Genomic DNA, 23,023 nt, shown 5'->3' on the forward strand with positions numbered 1-23,023 from the left:
CAGCAGCGCATCTCGCCTTACGTCAACCTCCATGTGCATGAAGTACTTAGGCACCTACATTGACGGAATCTCTTGGAAACATCCGATAGTCACGGCATAATATGCTGCAGGACACCCTCAGATTTCTTTCGCACAACTTGTTGAAATCCGACGTCTTCTCTAGGCAGCCGCCCTCACAGACGAACAACATGGCGACCGCCAAAATCACCACAATACCCACCGAAATCCTAACATCCATATTCGAGTACTTTGTAGACGACCACGAAACGCTCGAAAATGTCAGCAAGGCCTATCCAGAGCTCGCTCCAGCGGCAAACACAGTACGCAACTGCGTTCGAAGAGTCCTTGTCCGCGGAAATGGTGCACACGAAGCATGCATGGAGTTTCTCGAAGAGCTTTGTCTGGCCCATACACCGTCTGGTAATGCCATTGGACCCATACGCTATCTTGAGCTCGTCTTCGACAGCCGGGCACAATTCCGACTAGAAAACACATTGCAGGACATCCTGGATTTCCTTCCAGCGGTCCAACACGTCACGCTCAAAATCAACGCTCGGCCCTTCCCCGAAAGTCCTAAGCAGGAGCTTATCGAAAATTTCAAAGAGAAAACGCGCGGAGCCGTGGAAGACTATACGAAACTCATGGACATGCTCAACTCACTGAGGCCGGCAAGAAAAATCGGTCTTAGCCTCATCATCAACGATTGCATACTCCGTACCTCACCCATCATCGCACAACAATACCCAAACATCACGCTCCGAGAATTCGACGTCAAGATATACTTGTGTCAACGCAATATCCTCGCCGCCTTGGCCCATCGTCTGCTCTACGCAACGAAAACCCTGACCGACTTCACGATACTGGAGGACCAAAAGAGTCCATGGGAATGCGACTGGATCCCTCTTCTCATGCCGTTTTCCGGTCTCACTTCCCTCAAAAAACTACACATATCGTCTGTCTGCTGGTTCTCAAACTCGGCATACAACGCCATGCAGGGTCGCCAGGGCTTTCTATGGAAAGGCGAAATAGTACGCCCATCCATCGTCCATCTACTGCCCCCATCGCTTTCCTCGCTCCGAGTAGACTTTAGTGGTAGCGCGGCCATTTTCGCTGTGGGTGATGGATATCGTGCCGCCTTCTTCCGCATGACGTCCGACGAGATCAAAATGAAAATGAGACCGTGTTGGAACTGGATATACGAGATTGCCGCTGCTGATCCTTCGCGATTTCCTCGATTGGAGAAGGTGGAGGTGTTGGAGCTGAAATATGTGGTCAGTGATAGGGGTATAGTCGTCAGGTGTGCGGAGCCGATGGATTGGGACCCGCCTGAGGTATTGAAGAAGGCGTTTGCGGATAGGGGGATCGAATTGACGATTCATATCAGGGGCAAGACGGAATTTAAGTCGGCGCCGCCGGGGCCTGGTGTGCAGGCAACGTGATAGTCGACGAATGCGGCATTTAGCATCTCTCAATGCATCAACCTCACACATTACACAATGAGTATTCACATTGCTGGCCTACAGATACTGAACTCACAGTTACAACAAGAGGGGTGATTTTAACGATGACTCGTTACATCGCTTCACACGAAATGTTCAACTTTCACCGCGTTTCCAATGAGGGCCGTACGACGAGTAATTACCAAGGTCCGTGTGAATGACAGGCAATCCCTCACTCGAGTAGCTACATAAGACTCCTTTCCCCTCTTTGGGAGAATCAACATCAGCGCAACCGCAATCCCTCCACTCTACCCAATACCCAATCTTACCCTCCAGAAACCTCCGTTTCAGTCTCCAGAAACATGACCAAACCCATAATCACCACGCTTTCAAACGACGTCTTGGATCAAATCTTCGAGGATGTAGATCGAAAGGATCTGCTGAGTCTGATCAAGACGCACCGAGTCTTCCACAAATCCGCCCAACGCCTCTTATTCCAGTCGATTGACCTCCCTGTCCAATCAACCCTGGCTTCTCCATTTGTTCAAGGCGGGCATGCTGCGGAAGTCAGCCACCTACCGACACCCCAGGATCGTACAGATCCGGATGAAGAGCCGCTGCAGTATCGACGGGAACCCCTTCCATTACTACCTCCGGTCTTCCTGCCACTAGAAGACTATCAGATCCCAAAAGAATACAGGGAGCACGAGGCATATGGTAATATCGCGGCTCGGCAGCACACGATTACCTTGTTTCTCCAGGCTATCGAGAAGGCGCCGGAGCTAGCAGAACATGTACGTCACGTACGGATAGACTGCGAGTGGGGCCTACCGCTTTTCGTGCACGAGCAAGCCATCACCATCTTCGATAAACTGCCGAACGTGCGAAGCATCGATGTCACGGTCAAAGACCGGCTGAAGGGTTCGAGATGGCATGCTTACCAGAACATCTGCATGAAGCAACTCTGGTCAGTACTCGAAAATGAACCCATCGAGACCGTCACTTTGAAGACACCAACGTTGAGGATCCTCCGTGAACTCATCCAGATCCCGACTTTGAAGACATTCTTGATTGAAACCCCGGCGCCCTGGCATGAAAGCCCCGAGTCTGATATCAAGCATTTTCGCATCATTCACAATTGGTTCGACCCGGAACCCGATTCCGTCCCCAACCTCACACACTTCAACTCGGGAACCTTTCAAATCAGCCCTCTTGCTCTCGGGAAACTGCTACGCCTATCTGAGAAGACCGAGTCACTGCACCTAACCCTCAACTGCCTGTACGCCTGGCAAAGGGACATCATACCACCATGGTTCCGCCCCACACCGCCTACTCCTCAAACCGTCATCGACGTCCTTTCAGCATACCCATCCCTCCCCACCACCCTAACCCAACTCTCCCTCCTCGAACCCCCCTCCGCAAACTTCAAAGACCACCCCTACCCCCCCTTCCCCGCTTCCTTCACCTTCCTCAAAAACCTCCAGATCCTCCGCGTAACCTCCTCCCTCTTCTACACCTCCCTTGTCGACCTCCCCAACTCCGCAAAGAAAACATGGATCTGGCAGAAACAGGACCGTTGTGCCGCAGCCGCATACACCCACATCCCCCCCTCGGTTCGCGAACTAGAAATCCAATTCCCGATGCCCGCTGAAGCTATCTTCGCGACGGGCGAGGCGCGGGCGCAGTTTAGGCGTTTGCCGCAGGCGCTGCCGCTCAAGGGGTTGAACTGGATAACGCAGTTTGCGGAGATGAAACTAGCGGGTAGAGGGTTTTTGACGGAGCTCATGTGTTTGAGGCTGACGGAAGTGGCGGGTATTGGGAGCAAAGGGCAGGCTTCTGGGGCGTTTGAGGCGTATAAGCCACCGAGGGTTGTTAGTGAGACTTTTGCTGAGGCGGGGATTGAGCTTGTTATTCGGCTGGCGAAGGCATAGGGGTTGATGTTTATATCAGGCTGATGGGTCTCATGTAGCTGTGTGCGATTGTTGATTACATGGTAGCCCTCGAAGGGCTGAGAGGAGGACTGCGACTGGGCTCATCCACCCCATTCAACGGAATAAATGAATACCATAACAGCAGATGATTCGGAAGTGCGCATTGTCTTGTTGCGTGTTTTAATACTGATTTAGACTTTAGCGCGCCTGTTCCATCTGTTCTGGTATGAGATGTCTCCAAAACCGAGTTGCCATGTATTGATATCTTCAGCACCTTGCCAGGATTGCTGTCTCCCAACAACCTCGATTCTCAATGCTCTTTCACGTAGGCCAAATTCTCCGCATCCTTGCGATTCCGTATCGTTTATTTAGCGAGCGCTACGATCCTCGCCAAGTCGACTACAGCTGGACAGCGTTCAAGCTATGTGGCATATCGATCGCAAGGCTGTTGCGACAGGCTTGGCGACAGCGCCGGCGGCGAGGTAGTTGTGAACTAGAGTGCTGTCGATTGATTGACCAAATGAAGAGAGATGCACACCCAGTCAAAATGCAACACATTTAAGTCCCTTGCTTATTGTTCGTGATGGTTTTGCGATCCATTCATCCAGTGCGCATAAGGATGTTGCGTCGTAGGCCCTGCGTGTTCGCCACGAAGGTTAGCACCCAGCAATGCGGGTATTAGTAAAAGTTGAGAGTGATGGAAGTTGCACATACAAGTAAACCCGTAGCCACTACCAAAAACATGCGAGGAATCCTCTGGTACTCCAGAACCGCAAGGCTCTGCTGTTGCGTCTCCATCGCCAGAATTGTTTGCGTGCCCTTGGTTATGATCGTCGAGACCCAAACTGAGCGCAGCCCAGTCTATACTTTCCCAAGCGTTGAGATCGGGCTCGGCAACGTGATGCTGCAGCGGCCCAACAGGGCTATTGGCGTCTTCAGCTTTCAAAGGCGCTTCGAAAAACGGCGCAAGCCTACGTACAAGAAAAACTCAAGTATAAGCAGGCGAATGTATAGGCAAGAATGTACGGTCATCTAACCTGAGATTCACAACCCTGGCCCATAGCTGACACACAGCGTCGTTGAGCTTGTAGCTAACCCAGCCGCAGAGATGGAGTCGTTCGAGGAGCGCTTCCGCCGATGGGATATCAAATTCCGCACAGGCAAGCGAGGTCTGATACACAAACCATGTGCTGTCTGGCGATGGTTCCGCTGATATCGCACCGATAGAGAGTATCCAGAGTAGAAGGTCGGGACAATGCTGCCACTCGGTACGAATAGTGCAGTTCAGCGCTTTCTCCAGTCGCTTGCTCGCTGCAGAGTGGAGCAGATGGACGTGAGACTGTAGCTTAAACGCTTCGGTCGTCCGCACCGTAAAGATGAGTAGCGCAACGCATAGCGCGTCTTCGAGAGGGGTGACAAGATGTTCGTTCTTGCGCAGCCATGTTAGCAGAGAGCATTCCAAGACGCATGCAAAGTTCTGAATATCGAGAGGATCCAGAGGGCTCTCAGGGTCACCGAACCAGACGTTCAGGTCAGCGATCAGGGAAAGTACCAATTCCACCAAGGCATTAAGTGGCTCTTTGATACCCGCATTCCGACAATAATCAGTCAGATGTTGAGAAATGTTCGACTCGTAGCCTGGTGGATGACGTGGGAAGCCTGCTGTGCTGATGAAATCCAATGTAGAGGGGCTTGGCGCTTGGAAATCGTTAATAGCGTGAGCGGTCGAATGCCTGATGCTCAGTAAGCACATGCCAAACCGGTTCTGGACAGAACGCGGAAGTAGAGGCTACGCACCAAAGCATAAAGGCTTGAAGAATGCGATTCGTTTTGATTGCTCCTAGTCCTCCACGCAGCTGAACCATTCTTTGCAGCCCGGTTCGATGGATCTCGAGTTGGACTGTGTGGTCTTCGTGTAGATCGAAAAATGGCATACGGAGACTCTCCTCTATGGTGAGTAAGTTGAACACTGCACCGATGTTTGCGTCAGATATCCCATCCGGTGTCAGTATCGCTGCATTGACAGCAGCAATAGCCTGTGCTCGATGGTGCAAGATTGCATCGATGGTGTCTTTTCCAAACACCCAAGCGTGCAGCGCGACCGTAGCAAGCAGACTGTGCATGAAGCCTGGATTACTTATCGCCGTGCCGAACCAGTCCGACTTCATCAGAGTAGAACGATGCCGGACGTCGACGGCGATGATACCAGGCGCCATCTCCGTGGAAACTACACGGTTCGAGTCAGCGTTTGAGTACCAACAATGCCGGGCATTGAGATGTTTGGCGCCATGCAATCGGATGCAATCTAGACTTCGCACTCTCGAAGCCGTTGTACAGGGTTGTCGTGCCACGAACCCAGCGAACTGGAATGTCTCGATAGAAGGATAGATGCAGGGACAGCCACTTACAATGCTTCAACAGTTCCGATACGCTGCGGGTTACTTCGACGGATGAAGTCCGAAAAGGATCGAAAAGCTGATTATTTGGGTCTTCTGCAGGCGCCGCAGGCTTGACCAGCAAACATCTTTGGCAGAGTCCCTCACCCGGGCGGCACAGAAAAATCTGACACTCTGGACAAATGTCCCTCTTGGCTATCGCACAATCTTCAGACTCTGGGGAAGAAAAGTAATCAGACCTGTTCGCAACAATTGGAGGGCTTGGCGTCGCCTTGTTTGACGTAGACGCACATGTACTGTTAGGACTTGCGCTTTCTGAGCTTCCCGTTTTCCTTTGCTTCGCAGCATGTTTGCTTGTCGACCATGGATTTTTCCTGCGGGCGTTCTGCATGACAAAAGAACGAGCATTGCGACGACCTTGGCGAGACGTCTTCGCTTGAGCTGCGTCGACGAACAAAAAGTCTCGCTGATCAGACATTGTCGGTCAGAGCCACCCGGTCTCCCTTTGGTGGCTCCTTCAGGCCCTCCAGCGGTTCTTCCCGTTACAGAACTAGCAATATGCCGTATTGTCCTGTTCAGAGAGGATGTAGATGGTGGGGCTTAGCAGGGTGTAGCCGGGACGACGTTGCGCGTGGTGACTAGTCCAGACTTTCCCAGTCCATGCTCGCGGGTCAACATTTTGGTACCGACATGTGCCGTGACGACGTTGGGCTGCGGCGAAATCGTCCTTGGTGTTACTGGAGGCGATGGAGGGGCGCGAGACGTGAAACTATCAAGGACCCGATTCGTGTTAGGCTGCAGAAGCGAAGTCGGGTGTGACGGGGTGCCTGCGCCGATGCCAATCTCTCGAATGATGATGCAGCTGCGCCGTCCCAAACCCGTACGCCAGATAGTTCCACGACACGGTGAACAACGCAGGGTCTCTGTCTATATATGTAGACGATGGAGCTCGCGGATCGCTGTTACCGAAGGATCAAAAATAGCACCGGCCATGGCCGGTGGCTAACGTTGCGTGATGTTTACAGGACCTGCTGTCCAGAAAACTGGAGATGGACATGAAAGACGCCACAACCGATGCTAACAGGAGCCGGGGCACGGTAGTCTCCTATGATACAAGGCAGACTCTCAAGCGTGGGCCCAGACCTTGTATGGATACTAGATCTTCGATTGTCGGTAGCATGACATCTGAGGTTCGCGATATACCAGGTATGACGCACCCCTGGCTTTCGGCGCGTTCGGAAATACTTTTTTGTCCAAAGTGCATGTTGGACCCCCGAACACACGTACAAATAGGTTTGCAGCCCGAAAGGAAGTGAATATGTCGGAATGCGGACCCGACGAGGACGTGAATAGGTGCAAGGCCGAGGAACAATAGAGGCTCCGGACCCCGGCACCTACTGGGCAAGCGCGACGGAACCGCGCGTACCTTGATGCTCGGAAGCTCTGTCAACCACCGCCATGCAGGCAGACGGCATTCTAGCAGGTAGGACATGGCTGCTTATTCGGCTGACTGTGGCGCTCGTATACTGACCACGTCATTGTAACATAGGCCTTTCGGAAATACCTGCGCATGTCCTCCACGCGGAATTGCTCCGAAGACAGCAGGACAACGATGAGCGACCGGAATGCGGAAGCAAAGGGGCAAAGGGCTACTACAACACACCCATACATGTATTCGCCTTGTTCTTAATACTTACACTTAGCACTGCGGGTTCGTACGTTTCTTCGCATACCTTCCAATGCACTGCTGACCGTCTCACAGCTTGCTCCTTCCCCGTGGTCGTCAAGCGCTTTCCTTCGATACCCGTTCCCCACCAGTTCCTCTTCATATCTAGACACTTCGGCACGGGTGTCCTGATCGCGACTGCCTTCGTCCATCTCCTGCCTACCGCCTTCGAGTCCCTCACCGACCCATGTCTACCCCCGTTCTGGAACAAGGGCTACTCGGCCATGCCGGGCTTGATAGCCATGACATCAGTCTTTGTAGTAGTGGGCGTGGAGATGTTCTTCGCATCGAGGGGAGCAGGCCATTCGCATTCGACTGGCTACGAAAACCTCGGCCTTGACGATCACGCTGCGGCTGCGCGCCCGGGCCACAAGAGAAGCCATAGCTATGGGAGGTTCAGCAACGGCACACCAGGAGCGAATGGCCACATACCGGGCATCATGCTGCACGACGTCGAATCCTCAGCCAATCTGATGGCAGGCCGATCGCCGTCCTTCTCTCTGGCATCGCCGATGACGCCCAATGATTCGATAAGCCGGAAGTCCATTGACGACGACAATGACTCAGATCTGGAGATAAGCAGGGAAGAGCTCGCCCGTCAAGATGAGGAGAACTCAGAAGACGAGTCTCGCCTGCTGCCCGGCCCTCATGCCCACAATCATGCCCACCAACCTGGCGGCGAATCCTCTGAAGATGTGGAGAGAACGGAAGCCCAGAATAAGAAACTGCTCTTGCAATGTCTACTGCTCGAAGCCGGAATCCTCTTCCACTCCGTCTTCATAGGCATGGCGCTCTCGGTCGCCACTGGCACCGCCTTCATTGTCTTCCTGATAGCCATCTCCTTCCACCAAACCTTCGAAGGCTTCGCACTCGGCTCCAGGATCAGCGCCATTCGCTTTCCAGCCGGATCGCCGAAACCGTGGCTAATGGCTCTAGCTTACGGAACCACCACACCCATTGGCCAGGCAATAGGTTTGGCTATACACACCCTGTACGACCCAGCAAGTGAAGCTGGCTTACTAACCGTGGGATTCATGAACGCCATATCCAGTGGCTTGTTGCTATTCGCTGGCTTGGTGGAGCTCCTTGCTGAAGATTTCTTGAGCGACGAAAGCTACGTGACGTTACAGGGGAAGCGGCGACTACAGGCCTGTGCCAGTGTCGTGGCAGGAGCATTGTTAATGGCACTAGTCGGCGCATGGGCATAGTCCCCAACGTTTTCTTCTTGTATATTCTAAGCGCATCATGCATATATCTGGCGTTATGGCTGGTCACATGCAGGCTAACCTGCTTCGTAATCATAATCACCAACGACTTTCGCAGAAGCCTTAGTGGGCTTGATCTTGCTGTACAAGTGTCGCCACATGTGATGTAACATTACGGACTTGCCCGTTGCCTTCTGAGTTTACTTTTCGACCTCCTCTTGTTCTTCGGTGCTTCCTACTCTGTACAGACCTTCGGCACCGCCGTCTCCACGATCGTTCCCAATGCTAGCTTCCTTCTCCAAAGCTTTGCATCGCCTTACTAGGTCGCTCACATGAGCATCTCCACTATTGTAGCTCAAACCAAGTAGTGCGGTCTCAAGGTTGTAGAGGTACTCCTTGTTCTCACCACTCGGACCTTTGCCTGTAATCAGATCAGCATGATAAATCCCGAGAACATAATTGAAGCCGTTCGACAACGCCAAGTATGAGATAAAACATACTCTCCAAAATCTTCCTCGCCAGCGCATCAGGATCCTGCGCACCCAAAAACTGTGGATTTTCCGGTAATCCAATATAAACCAAACATCTAACACTCCCCGCCTCTTCTCTTACGGCGATGGTGTTAGTGGCTTTGATGCCAGCCCGCATGCCTGCTTCGGCTTCAGTCGGCTCGGAATCGTGTGGCGGAGACGTGACCTCTGAAGTGCTGATAGCAGGATGGAACGGCGTGAATTGAATCGAATACCCGTTTATCTCGCGGATATCGAGGTATTGGCGTACTTCTTGAACCTTGGAGGCCGGGATATGGTATGCGGCGCCCCAAACGCGTTCGGTAGACTCATGCTACTCCTCTTAGTACCAGGCCTTCTTGCATAGGCAGATCTGGGCATATAGCTGCAAGTCTCGCAGATCGAATAATAACGAACGAAAACTTACAGTATCCGTCAAAGTCTCCCAATGCGCTTTATCAATCAACGTGACAACGCGTCCCGGAGCTTCGGGCGTACCGCGGTGATCTTCACTGTAGCACCTCCGTATCAGCATTACTCCAACCCCGCTTCTCCACGATTCAGTTGGAGAGTCTCCATCCATACCTCGCCTACATACGATCGTCAGTCAAGAACCTTTTTTTATCATACCATATCGTGCCATTATCTGGCACAAGCCAAGGAAAAAACACACATACCTGCCAAAATCTCCTCACGTATCCTTCAATGTAGCCGGGAATTCGCTGATCTGGATTTCCACTGTCAGATCAAGGAATGCGCTCTCTCTTTGAGACAAGAAGTCAAGATGGCATGTTTGCTTTTCGCCATCATGCCATGTTCGGCCCGTACCGTAGTGTGGCGGTGGTTTCCATATCAAGCTCCTACGACCGAGGCGTTAGCTTTTCGGCTAAAACGTGTTCGAAAACGCATAGGCAGGTAATACCCGTATCCAAAGATCCAGAAGTCGTCGTTGCTGCCGAACGTCTCAATTTCGTTTTGATGGTCCGCCATGGTTCGATGATGGAAAGCTTCGCTGCGAATCCAATGTCCCCGCTTGAAGGTAGGACATAAGTCTGTTCTTAACGTTTCCTCGAGGTGCCGTAGTGCTAGATTATTTGTGGGGCTCTTTGCAAGGAACTTCGGGACGATAGGTAAGCAGTAGAGAGGCGCGGAACAGCATTTCGGGAATGATTGTCGTGTGAAAATGATGGGTTGGTTGCTGCGTTGGCAGCCTATATACAGACACTTATACAGATACAGATACAGGTACAGAATCCTACGATCCGCCGGCAGCCCGGCTCATGAAGAAACCCTTCAACGGGCCCATTGCATCGACTGCTCTCAATCCGAGACTTCGTAGCCCTACGAGCGGACCCGATTCGACGCTATACAGACGATGCAATTTATCGCACACGCCCAGCATTGCATTATTCTCCGCATACCGTTCACTGGTATAGCTCTCCAACGCCAATGTCGATCCGATGTCTTGTCCGGTCTGTACTGCATGTGATATCGTCCGTACAAGCGCTGCAGCATCACCTTGGCCTTGGTTGAGACCTTGACCTGCCAGTGGATGTATGGTGTGCGCGGCATCGCCAACCAGTGCGACTCGTTCACCAGTGTAGGTATCGGCGTGCCGCATTCGAAGTGGGAAGGACGCGACTGTGCCGTCTTGCACGTGTGCTACTCGCATCGGTATCGCGTGTTCGTCGACGGGCGTATGCTTCTCTCGCCATGCTACCTCCTCTGCCTGTCCGGATGAGAGGGTATGTAGGTATTCTAGGTCTGTTGGCGAAAGTCGGAAACCCGCATTGACCATTGCGACGAAATCGGCCTGTGAGAGTGCCTTGAGCTTCGCAGCACGTTCCGGCGTGGTACTCCATACGAGTGTCGACATGTTGCCTGGAAGTGGCAGCATAGCGATTGGGCCGGTTGGCAAGAACCGCTGGTATGCAATCTTGTGGTCTGGACCGCCCCAACCTTGCCCTTCGAGCTTCAGACTAGCCACCACACCATGTCTGCTATAGTCGAAGCCTCGTGACTCAATGTCTGCAAACGTCCGCACGGGGCTGTTCGCACCGTCGGCCCCAACCAATAGCCTAGCAGCCAGTGTCTTCCCATTGGACAGCGTGAGGATTGGCCACGATGAGAAGTCCATCTTCTCTGTATCTGTGCCCAGATCTATCGAGTTGACCTTTGTAGATGTGTAGAAATCGACACCACCCAGTTGTTCGAGCCGGCTTAGTAGAGCGGTGACTGTGTTGACGTTCTCGATCATGTAGGCGATTGTTGTGGGTTGAGACGGGTTGCGAGGCGTGAGGAGAGGTTTCGCTGTATGCCAATCGAAGGATATCCGTGCATCGGTGACGCCGTCCCAGACTTGCATTTCTTGGTATGGTTGCACTCGAGGTGTGTTGACATGCGCCCATGCTCCAATTTCTACACCGCGCATGTCAGAGGAGAACTGTTGAACATCTAACACGTTTATTCGTACCCTGCAAGTTCTTCACAGAAGCTGGAGTGAGGGAGCTGCATCTATTCGAAAAGCTGTCCAAGGTCGCATCTTGTGGCAGTCGACTTTTGTGTAGATCTTGTCCCTCGATGAGCGCAACTTTGAGCCCACTTGTAATCGGCGACGCTTTCAGTCCTGTCAGGAGACTCAATCCTGCGGGACCACCGCCTACGCAGACGACATCGTAGACCTCTGGCGCAATTGCGGAGCTCGAAGCAAACCTCCGCTGAGGCCGCAGATGGACCCAGACCGCCGATCGTGACGAAAGAGCCCTGGGCCCTCTTGGTAATATTCGAGGCGGCATCACGAGCCTTTGAAGACTATCGTGACATGGACGGACGTATTCGATTCGCGAACCGCGAAAGTCGGAATGGTGGTGTCATCATGCTATGTTTGACATGTTTGCAGCCAGACACGCTAAGATTATGTCATCAAAGCAAGTCGCGTCGACCTGCCGCGATGTTAGCGCCGGCTTCTTCCATCTTCCAAGGTTCTCCACAGCCAAACCACAACCACATCTTCGCTTCCAATTGAAATCTTCGGACCTCTTCCAAGGATGCTTCTGACGACGATGACGACTGGAGGCTTACGAGTTCCAACGATGCTAACGGCTATCCGAGGTGCAACGTCTCTGCAGCTGATGTTCACACCCCTCAATTGATCATCTGGCCGTTGCTCAGTGCCAGGCAGTGGTCACTGCCATTGAGCTACTCAGGTTATCATACCAATTCCCGCGGTTTCTCGGTTTCTTCGCATTTGAATTCTTCGCAACCCGCCTGGTTCATGCTGTTTGGTCATGCAGTATAACTTCCGTGGTGGTAATCATGACGAGTATGCCTGTATCCTGCAGGGTGCCGCCCGTTGAAGATGATAGGCACGGTAGTTTTTCACCTAAGTCACCACGGCAGCGGTCTTTACCATGGCACTGATGTATGACGGGTGACTCTCATAGGCCAGTCTTCCCAGGAACGCTCGAGATGCATGCTGCTCTCGCGTGCGTGTGCAGCGTGCAGGGCCCTCTTATCTGCTCCAGAGTGCTTCGCTGGACTTCCAAACTGCCACTAAACACAAAAGTCGTTGTTTAGTTAGGCCCTACGATTGCATCAACAATCTGGTATCTTTCAATCGAACTTCATTGGTGGAGTTCATTGGTACAAGTGAAGGACTTTGGTCATTGGCGGCACCAGCATGTTCTTGCTGATCGTACCGTACTTATCGCTAGGCTATTAAAGTAACAAGAGTCATCCGACTATCGAGCACTGGTATCGGTCAACAAAATTCCTGTCTGCTTCGCTCTCATCGTCATCTCCGCCATCAGCTTCTAGCTTTCCAATGCTATGACATCTCAAGCACCTGGAAACACACTTCCCGACGAGCCTTGCGTAATTTTCAACATCAGCGAAACAGAAGTGGACCCAGACTTCTTTCAATTGCCATACCCTCCAAAGCTTTCATTGAAACGACAAGTATCAGAATCATTCCTACATACGCGTGGCTACATCAAGAAACAAAGAAGAATACACTCGAGCGGTCGTGAGACAGCGATCGACTGTCCTTGCTTGCCACCGCCAGCGTACAACATAGCCATGACCGGGCCCAGTTCAAACTTCCACAGTGCTTACTCTACCCTGCCTACCACACCCCCTACACCCGAAAACGAAACTCATCCACGAAGACCATCACAAGTCACCGAGATCATAGAGAAGGTCAACGCAAAGCTTAGGCGCCTCTTTGGTAGTCGAAGGGGATCCGTCGAGGATGTACACACATCATTCAACGCTACTGTCAGCGAACGCCCAAGTGTATTTCATACCCTGAGTGGACCGTCAGAGAACTCGCATATCCAGCGTTATCCCGGGGATCACGTCGGGATGAGTGTGGCTTCCCTACCAAATGTAAGCGAACACTCTCATGTCAATGGCGAAGTAGGCTTGGCTGCTTCCACATCACTGCTAACTGATACACCCTTCAGACAACGTTCCAGGCGAGACGAAGAAACACCATGCAAACACAGTCGAACTGCGACTTACACTACGATGGAGATGGCGAACTGGAGCAGCTTCATAGCCTCCAGTCTTATAGTACGCAAAGTACGAGATATGGAGGACGAAAGCGGAAAGACTCCCAATTCAGCTTTAGCGATTTGTTGAGACCTCGACGATTCAGCAAAGCAGAGAAAGGCAAGGGACGGATGGAATACGATGAAGAAGCTGGATCAACCTCTCAAGACCAACTCCTCCATACTGATCGAGAGACCTCATCAGATCCAGTCAAACTCCCTCTAACGGAATATGGGACTTTGCCTCTTGGATCATCTGACCAGCATGCTGGCCCTTCAACGCCGTCGTCAGCTGCAGTATCACCCATGGAACAAACCATACCCATAAGGCCCAAGCCTGTCATACCTTCAAGGCAAACGCCCACAGCAAGAAAAGTGAGCGTGCGTCTTGTACCACCTACACCTGCGCCTCCACGCGTTCAGCGGCGGTCATCGACCAGCTCCACCGCCTCCTCCTCGTCGGTCTCTAGTTTCGACTCCACCAACCCAATGCCTGTAGCAACCAGCATTTTCCTCCAACGCGCCCGCGACATCGTGAACACACTCGGTCGAGCCACAATCGAAGTAGTAGATGCAAACGGGCACTCCCAACCCATCTCCATCCCATCTTCACACCACAACAGCCGCCGCTCATCCATACTCCCAGAAGGCTCAGCACGACCTCTAGACGACTCACCCACTCTCCCTCCATCTCTCACCGCATCAACAGCCGAGCTCCTCCGTCATGGCGACCGACCGGATACAGCACCTTCTTCACCCTCTCTCGATCCGACTCTTGTTCCTTCTCTAGACACCATGCAAACCCTGCATCTAGGCCCGCCTCAACGAGCCCTGCTCCAGCGATCGGTATCGAGTAGTTCATCACGCATGTTCCACGTCTCCGTCGAGCATCTGTCTACGCCTACGCCCGCACAGCCCGTCTCGCGATTCAGTGCGTGTTCGTCTCTGGCCAGTAAACCTGCAGAACCCATTTCGCGCTTCAGTGCGTGTTCTTCTCTGGCTAGCAAGTATAGTTCAGCCGTGGAGCATGTAGATGATACGCCAGATTTTAGTATCACGCATCCTGCGCCTCCAAGCCCTGTTCCCTCTTCCTCGCCGGCACTGGAAGCGGTGCCATCGCCTGTTAAGCGGCGGACTGGGAGTTTGGAAGGGAGTCAGGATCTACGCGCTGTGTATATTGAGCAGGGAAGAGCGAGTGTTATAACTTGTCCTCCGCGACAGCGAAGTCCGAGGAAGAGTCTTCAGGGGAGGTGTTGGTGGGACGAGTCGCCTCCAAAAGTGTATCTCTAGGTTCGCCTGGTGTTATTTGGGTTGTGCCCTTGATTCATATGTAAATTGAACCCATCACAGTGCATAGTCATATAGCACATAGGAAGACATGGTAGTTCCTCATCCACGACACCTCGGCGTTCAATGTATTACAACAGCATACTAGATAATGCTACCTCTGCCCCTGGGGCCAGTGAACCAACGTCCCATCACCATCATCCATTACAAATATACGCCATGAACCCCATGCAGTAAACCAAAGACAAAGCCTTGCCAGGCCGTGATGTAAAATGAGCGAAAAGGCCCAAGCTGGGTATCGAGCTAACCGAAAGGACTGGTGATGCTTTTTGTGCAGAAAGACGCTATGCATGAAGAAAGGACAGAAGATGGACGAAGCTTAGATTGCGCGGCGAGATTGTGTGGTCCTAGATTTTACAAGAGGACGGCGAAGCCGAGGAAGACGCTGCCGAAGACGGCGGCGAGGCCGAGGCCAGCGTTGGGCATGAAGATGGAGCCAGCGCCGCCTTGGTCGTTGGAGCCTCCGTTGTTGTTGTTGTCGCTGGAGCCGGTCTCAGAAGCACCACCGAAGCCGGTCACAGGGATGGTGTTTGAGGCGGAGCCGTCGGTGCCGGTGGCGGCGGCGGTGGAGGCCATGGTGGTGGGGAGGGAGGTGTTGCCGCGGTACGGGTCTTGAGCTCCGCAGGGGTGGTCCTCACTGTTGGCATGTTAGTTGTGTTTGTGATGAGTGACTTGATAGAACGTACCGGCAAGCGCTCTGGCAGCTGTTGTCGCCGTTGCAGTTCTCGACGCAAGTGTTTCCCCATTGTTGGCAGATGAAGTATGGCAGTGTCTGGGAGTACTCGGTGATGTTGGGCGCGACACCGTTCTCACAGACGCAGGTGTAGGTAAGAGCGTCGGAGTCGCAGTCGTTCTGCTCGGTGGTCATGGAGTTGATGCCGGGCTGCTGGAGGCAGATGAGCGGGCATTGGGCCCTGTTCTGGTCACACCAGTAATCTGGAGGATGTTAGACGACGCGTCGTAGGTCGAATGATGACTTCTACATACCCCTAGTAGACTGCTCAACCGTGTCGGGGTCGATGGTGTATGGGTAGTTCAGCTGGGGGGTGTCTTGAGCAGCGACCAGGCCAGTGAAGGCGGCGATGCTGAGGGCGAAGACGGAACGCATGTTGATGTTTGAGGGTTGTTTGTTGACGGAGGATGAAGCGAAAGGATTAGATGATATACGGTCAGCGACAGACGGTGGACGATCAAATACAAAAGTAAACCTCAACAGCGAAAGTGATGAAGAGGCTGGAGGGAAAGGCGGCGTCCGATATATAAAGGGAGGGATGTGTCGACGGGAAGTAATGAGCTAGCGGTCGTTCGAGATAGGAAAGTTCACGGTCCGGTACGTGCACCCCCGCCTACCTTCAGCCTACCTTCTCGCCCGGGACGATGCCTGTCGGGGACGGGCTGCCGTGACTCAAGCCATAGTACTGCGGTGGAGTCGGCGTGGAAAGGGCGGCATTCCGTGGAAGATGGCAGACTGCGTGATGGAAGTTTGCCATTAATCCCTCGGCCGGACAGGGATGGGATGGACGTGTGGTCGTATTGGCCACTGGCTGCAGCGACTAGTCGCTTCTCAGGGTCTCGCATCCTAGTCGGCTCTGCGCATCATTCGGTTGAGACGAGCGAGGCCAGCGCCGCCAATTCTCCAGACATCGTCAACAAGACACTAGACGCGACTGCATCTGGCTGCATGCACCGGCGAGCATATCTACCCCTCACACACCCACGCGGCATTCTAGATACCAACCGCCCTCCCGTTTGACGCGCCACCTGCCCAGCCATCTCCTGTAAATGGATGGAGCCGGCGAGCTTTGAAACTGGAGACCCGTCTTCGTCGCCAGCCCGAGATGGGCCAACCCCCGCCACCGTCACTGTGGTCCCACCCTACTGGCAATCCCACCAGCGCAATGCCTCGTATCTGAGCAACTACTCTGCTGACAACGGCCGCCCCACCCCCATCGGCCTCGAGGACCATACGGATGAGGACTCGGACCACTGCAAAGTCCTCTGGGCCAAGGGTGTCACGATAGATGATTACGTTGTCATCAGCGGGCCGTCACCGGGCTTTGGAGCTTACGTCGTCTTTAATTGTACGGTCGAGACACTGGATGTAAGTTCCCAGCCGCATGAAGATGCGCTAGTCTGCCCGGCGATGTCCTCGCAGCCAATCATCCGCGCGAGATTGTTTTTCAAAAAAATGGTTCCATGCAGAGGGCCCGTGGTGGACTGCCATCTCCAGGTGATGAACCATCATGCATATGCTAACTGTGACAGGGTGGTCCCATGAAGATACGCAAGAGGTTGGCCATCTTCTGTCACTTTCGATTCCCTCTGCTGATCGTACCAGATACTCCGAGTTTGAAGATCTGCACACCAAGCTGCTCCAGACGTTTCCTCATGCCGCGGGTTCCATGCCGCACTTCCCACCCAAATCCGTAATATGTAAGTCACATGGCCGCCTGCAGTATCACTCCACCAAACAATATAGTGCTAACGCGTGCGGCATAGCTCGCTTTAGGCCCCGTTTTCTGGAAAAGCGGAAACAAGGACTCTCGTACTTTCTCAAGTGTGTTTATCGATAACAAAGCTAGCGCATATCGGCTGACTATTAATAGTTGCGTTTTGCTGAACCCGGAGTTTGCTGGGTCGCCCGTCTTGAAGGACTTTCTCTTCTCGTGATCGCGTGGCTTTGAGGTTGTATTGACACTGACGTTGATGTGTGAGTGGCATAAGAGTTGGATACGCTGTTGTTGTTGATTGTGTGGTGCCAGGGTGTGCCCAGCTGCCATGCAAGTGAATCGTCCTTGACATTTTCCAATTGCTGGATCTCTCAATCTCTCAATTGCACATGCAAGGAAAGCACCTCCTATAGTCAGTTCTAGCGAAAGCGTTATGATGTTCAAGTTGATGGTGATGTCGCCCACTCGTACTGATTGGCTACCAACGTCAGTGGCGCTACGCTTCCAAGTATCTCACATGCGCTGTACTGCAATTCGTTGAATAATCTTCTGATGTACATGGCGATATCGAGATGGGAAGGTCTGCTATAGGGCTTAATCCAACCTCATCCATATTTGCAGTGTCTGGGTGAGGCGTACGGGAGCGCCGTGGGTGCAGCAGCTCGTTTGGCAAACTGCGCGGGCTCTGCCACTCGACGACCCCCTAACGGCTCGCGTTTTGGCACATCTCAGCGCGACATCAATGGCAGCTCCACAATGAATAGCTGAAAGATGACCCAGCGAATCGCGAATGATCTCAAGTCTGATCACTACCATGGCCAACGCCGTTCGGCCTTCGCTGCTGCGGAGCTCGAATGAACGGCAGACCAGGCTCAACTTCCTGCCCGTGTCGCGCGATGACGCCCACCAACAAGCCCAGCGCAACCACAACCACGCGCCCGTCGCGACAAGACGGGCCTCGAAAAGCGGCCCTCTGCTTGCGCGCGCCGACGACGACGGCGCCGTCAAGCCCGTCGCCCACACGCCTGCAAAACCGCCGCCGCCTGCGCGCACCAGCAGCAGGAAGCGGCCAGCCACTGCCCTCGAGCCCGACGCGACCGACACGAGACCGCCGACCAAGATTACCGTTACACAACCACATGGCGAGCTGCTGCGCATCACCAATGGCGTCGCCGCGCCCCTGGGCATCGACGCCGACGACGTGCCCTCTGCGAGGTCCACGCCCCGGCCTGGCAGCTCCGGCAAGCTTGCTGCGCCCCCAGCTGTCCCCGCCCCGGCGTCCACAGCGTCCTCCACCACCACAGACAAGAGGAGCCTGCGGAGCCACGATGGAGGGTCGCGGCTGAAGAGCGACCTCGCCGTCTACTTTGCCAACTACGACGACATCATTGCCGGCGTGCCCAAAGAGGATGGTAGGTCACTGTCCCTGTCACATGTCACGGTATAGCTCTGATCGCGTGCAGAATTTCTCGATGTCGACACGCCCATATACATCGTCGACGAGCCCATCAAGGCCAAGACACCAGAGCCCCCGCGGAGCTCAGTAAGCCCGACGCGGTCACGGAAAGCACGACACTCGTCCCCTCCGCGCCATGCCTCGGATCCGTCAATACTCCCGGCCCAGTCGTCGACTACATTCACAGTCCTCAACTACGCCTCCATAGCCAATGCCATCTCCCACAATGACGGCGAAGACCCGCTCGCCGACTCGGTCTTCTTCACACAGCACCGGCGTGCCGAGCGCAAGGAGAAGCAGCTGCGGAATATCGAAAAGGAGCGCGCCATGCACGAGAAGGTGCAATTAGAGAGACTCCTCGACGGACTGCAGGGCCCCGACTGGCTCAAGGTCATGGGCATAACGGGCGTGACAGACGGCGAAAGAAAGGACTGGGAGGCGAAGCGCGACTACTTTGTCCGAGAGGTAGAAGCCCTCGTTGACAAGTTCCGCGTCTGGAAAGAAGAGGAGAAACGCTTGCGTGCTGAGAAGGAAGCAGCGCTCGCCGCGAGGGAAGAAGACGAAGAAGAGGACGGCGAGGAAACAGAAGACTCAGATAACATTGTAGTCCGCAGCCGCGATCCTCCCCCACCACGGCAGCAACCCAAGGAGCCCGAGCCACCGAAACCACGGCGGCCACCACGCCCCCATGGCTTCCTCCTCCCCTTCGTACCACCCGAACCCGCAGCGCCGTTCAGTTCCTTCTACGCGAAACCACACCTCCGCGCCGCAGCCCTCGGCAAACATAGACACGGGCGCAACGCATCAGCATTCGGCCAACCCATACCCGAGTTCGCAGAAAAGGAGTTTGAACTCCCAGAAGGTTTCATAGACCCGCAGTTTCTAAAAGACAACGCGCGACAGAGACGGAGACGGAAGAGGGAGAGTGGTGTGAATACAGGGGCGGGTGCGGGTGGAAATTAGTGCTTTTCTTTCTTACAATTACAACATGGGCCGGGGTTTCCAAGATTCTATACCCCTTATAAATACCGTCGAGCAAGTCGAAAGCTAGGGTTTCTGTGGCGTTCTTTTGATAAGGGATGGAGTTTATGGGTGTGGGACTGGATGAGGGTCTCAAGCCGAGTGTATATTATCTGTGGAAATGGAATGCAAAATCGTTCCGTTCTGAGATTAGGTGTTTTGGTGCTGGTGCATGTGGTCTGTGGAGTTATCAGTGAAGAGATTGGTTTCGATTGGTTTCGATTGGTTTCGATTGGTACGTACTTCTGTCGTTTGGTGTAGTGCTGGTGCTGATCAAGTTCGTTCGGTCTTCCAACTTCCAGCCGAGGGACTCACGTGCTCGGGTTCCGTATATAAATTCTTCTTTCCTGCATGTCTCCTCTTCTTCTCTTCATCACAAAGTCTGCTGGCTTATCTCCAAAAAATCATATTACACGAGTTCATGGTTGGCTGTTCGGTCTGCCTTTCCAAAAACAAATTGAACCAGTGACATGACTTGCGGCCTAGTTCTTCTTCCTTCAAAACGACCTTCTTTTCAAAACATATCTTCACCTCTTCATGAGATTTTGTGGAACCTCCTTCTCTCCTACTTGAGAACCAACAAAAAAACCTCACCCAATTTCCATGTGGTGCTTTTTGGATCCGCTCCTTCTGCTGCTATGACAAGACGACATCACCAAAATACAGCAGAACAAGACCGCATGTCTCGTTCCTGGTCTGCGGGCTCAAAAACTCCAATACCCATGCCATGTCTCAATTCATCTTCCACAGTTGCCGAATACACATGGGTTATGCACTCGGATCGTTATGAGTAACTCATGGTTTGCCGCCTACCGAAAATACAACAGGGAAAAAGACGTGTGCTCTCGTCGCGTTTGTAGTCTGCAACCTTCAAAATGCTCAGCAGGGTTTGCGGGTATATAAACCTCTCGTCTACCTCCTGTTCTCTCTTCTTCATACCAAAGTTCCTTCTTTCCCAAATTAGCAGAAGACAAATACGATGACTGCGTGTGTTCCTCCTGCTCTCTCCAAAATAGGAGGATGAAAAAGGTCATGGCTTCCGCTGTTCCGCCCTGTTTTGCAAAATCAAAAGATATATTGGAACATTCCATGTTTCGATTTGCCTTTCACTTTGTTCTTGAATGAAAGAACTCGAGATGGCCGGCATGCTGTGTGCTGGTGCCAATCGCCCGCCACTAAAGGTCTTCCACTTTAGGAAATACACCTGCATTGAGATCACTATATAGAGTTACCGACTGCGTTTTGTTGCCCTGCTCTGCATCAACACTTCACCATAATAAAAATCTTCCACGAGTCGACCCATGTGTTGAGTCGTCCGGGTGGGCTTTTCCCACATTAAAATAGCAGAAGTAGTTTTCACGAAGATTGCTTGTACAGTTCTCGCCTCATACATTGTATTCAAAAAGTAGACATGAATTGCTCGTCGCGTCAAGCATCTTCCGCGGCGGTATTGACGGTGAACTGTGATCAGTGAAGAATGCTTGAGTGATGCATCCATGAATCCAGGTGATCGCTTCATTCGGAAAGAATCAGGTCATCTCACACTCATCAATACTAGCGCCTGAAGTTTTAGGTGTCGGTGCTGTTCGCCGGTAGAGGCGCGCCTGCCCAATGCGGAAGGGGCAAAGGTCGCCATATCCCACACTTTGAAGCACTCACCTCCCGCCACCACCACACCCACCCACACCCACACGCCAATGGGTGACCCAACACGACACCCCGAGCCCGACGGCTCACCACGAGAATATTTCTCACAGCCCGCCATGCGCGATGAATCTGCTGCTGGTGCGGCAAGTCTGACCGCCGTCTCTCGGATGAACCCATTCGCTGCACTCGCGGCATGCTCTCCAGAATTAGTCAAATACGCTAGCAAAAGTGAAGCGAAGATCACAGAGACAGTTGATCTAGAAACGCAACACGCACGACAACTCAGCGAACAGAGACGTACGCTAGAGGGTAGATGTGCAATCGCTCTCGGAGAGCAGGAGCGTGAGCTCCGACGCGAATTCGATAGCGCTCTTCAGCAGCTCAAAACCGGACATGCCAAGGCGCTTCAGAAGCAGAAGCGCCAGCTCCAACGCGAACAGGAAAGCGATCTTCAGAAACAGAAGCAGCAATCTGACGAAGAACGAGACAACGCTCTTCAGGAGCAGAAGCAGCAGCTTGAGAGCGAAAGAGACTTCGCCCTCCAGGAGCAGAAAGCTCAGCTTGAGCAGAAGCTAGAAGAGGAACTAGACTTTGCTGGGGAACTCCTCATGCGAGAGACAGAAGGTAACGACTCCATTCTGCAGAGGTTGACGAATAGGATCACAAAGGCTAGCCAGTATTTCGGCTTTGAGCTGTCAGAAGACATCGATCTTGACTGCAAGATAGAGCAGTTCGCTCTCCTAGCAAGGCTTAACACCTCCAGGATGTGTCAAGCAGCGTTTAATGAGTTGTCGCATCGTCTCAACGTTCCCCTAGAAAGGTGGCCTCCCGTTTGGGAGCTCTTTGACCAAGAGCATACCGATGAATATATGGCACTACTTACTAGCCAGGTGGACAGAATAGTCCAAGCCTGCGACGATAGAGTCGGCACAGAACAGTGCCGTACTACCAATGTCCGACGTGCATCGCTCATCTCAAAGATGAAGGTCAGTAGGACCATCACAGACCTGAGAGAGCAGATAGCAGCGAACGACAAGTTATGGGCCGAGGTGGTCTCAAGGTCAGAGGCGTGCTTAGCCGCGAAAGATCAACACATCGATGCCCTAACAGAGCGTCTCAGATTGCAGACGCAGGTGCTGGACGAGAGACACGTCCTACTGAAGCAGACTGTAGGCGCAGCCGCAGAGTCAGTAGAGTAGAGTCAAGATGTCTTGCTGATGCACTCGTGTGCGAAGAAGACCCCGTTCGTAGCTCAATTTAATAAACATTGATCCCATAGCATTCCTATCTTGCACCGCCGTGGGCTGGGAAGTCAATGTTCATGTTAGGATCACGATAGAGTGGCAG

The 23,023-nt window shown here is 53.1% G+C and overlaps 8 protein-coding genes across 8 annotated transcripts; 5 read left to right on the forward strand and 3 right to left on the reverse strand.

Annotated features, from left to right (window-relative positions):
• Positions 1-188: 188 nt before the first annotated feature.
• On the forward strand, positions 189-1,439 carry J4E79_010977 (uncharacterized protein; the record flags this gene model as incomplete). The annotated part of the gene is made up of 1 exon (XM_049359808.1): positions 189-1,439. The coding sequence occupies one exon, from the start codon at positions 189-191 to the stop codon at positions 1,437-1,439; it is 1,251 nt and encodes a 416-aa protein (XP_049205733.1).
• Positions 1,440-1,801: 362 nt separating this feature from the next.
• J4E79_010978 (uncharacterized protein) lies at positions 1,802-3,370 on the forward strand (the record flags this gene model as incomplete). The annotated part of the gene is made up of 1 exon (XM_049359809.1): positions 1,802-3,370. The coding sequence occupies one exon, from the start codon at positions 1,802-1,804 to the stop codon at positions 3,368-3,370; it is 1,569 nt and encodes a 522-aa protein (XP_049205734.1).
• A 3,854-nt stretch (positions 3,371-7,224) lies between these two features.
• J4E79_010979 (uncharacterized protein) lies at positions 7,225-8,700 on the forward strand (the record flags this gene model as incomplete). The annotated part of the gene is made up of 3 exons (XM_049359810.1): positions 7,225-7,249; positions 7,316-7,477; positions 7,529-8,700. The coding sequence occupies 3 exons, from the start codon at positions 7,225-7,227 to the stop codon at positions 8,698-8,700; spliced, it is 1,359 nt and encodes a 452-aa protein (XP_049205735.1).
• Positions 8,701-8,897: 197 nt separating this feature from the next.
• Positions 8,898-10,196, reverse strand: J4E79_010980 (uncharacterized protein; the record flags this gene model as incomplete). The annotated part of the gene is made up of 4 exons (XM_049359811.1): positions 8,898-9,118; positions 9,198-9,540; positions 9,634-9,718; positions 10,129-10,196. The coding sequence occupies 4 exons, from the start codon at positions 10,194-10,196 to the stop codon at positions 8,898-8,900; spliced, it is 717 nt and encodes a 238-aa protein (XP_049205736.1).
• Positions 10,197-10,461: 265 nt separating this feature from the next.
• Positions 10,462-12,001, reverse strand: J4E79_010981 (uncharacterized protein; the record flags this gene model as incomplete). The annotated part of the gene is made up of 2 exons (XM_049359812.1): positions 10,462-11,624; positions 11,680-12,001. The coding sequence occupies 2 exons, from the start codon at positions 11,999-12,001 to the stop codon at positions 10,462-10,464; spliced, it is 1,485 nt and encodes a 494-aa protein (XP_049205737.1).
• Positions 12,002-15,457: 3,456 nt separating this feature from the next.
• J4E79_010982 (uncharacterized protein) lies at positions 15,458-16,211 on the reverse strand (the record flags this gene model as incomplete). The annotated part of the gene is made up of 3 exons (XM_049359813.1): positions 15,458-15,740; positions 15,790-16,039; positions 16,091-16,211. 3 exons carry the CDS (start codon positions 16,209-16,211, stop codon positions 15,458-15,460), a joined length of 654 nt encoding a protein of 217 aa, XP_049205738.1.
• A 2,156-nt stretch (positions 16,212-18,367) lies between these two features.
• On the forward strand, positions 18,368-19,972 carry J4E79_010983 (uncharacterized protein; the record flags this gene model as incomplete). The annotated part of the gene is made up of 2 exons (XM_049359814.1): positions 18,368-18,965; positions 19,017-19,972. The coding sequence occupies 2 exons, from the start codon at positions 18,368-18,370 to the stop codon at positions 19,970-19,972; spliced, it is 1,554 nt and encodes a 517-aa protein (XP_049205739.1).
• A 1,820-nt stretch (positions 19,973-21,792) lies between these two features.
• On the forward strand, positions 21,793-22,875 carry J4E79_010984 (uncharacterized protein; the record flags this gene model as incomplete). Its single annotated transcript, XM_049359815.1, has 1 exon — positions 21,793-22,875. One exon carries the CDS (start codon positions 21,793-21,795, stop codon positions 22,873-22,875), a length of 1,083 nt encoding a protein of 360 aa, XP_049205740.1.
• Positions 22,876-23,023: the final 148 nt, after the last annotated feature.

The sequence above is a fragment of the Alternaria viburni genome (assembly GCF_023758015.1).
Source record: "Alternaria viburni strain BMP 2772 chromosome Unknown scaffold_35, whole genome shotgun sequence".
NCBI lineage: Eukaryota > Fungi > Ascomycota > Dothideomycetes > Pleosporales > Pleosporaceae > Alternaria > Alternaria viburni.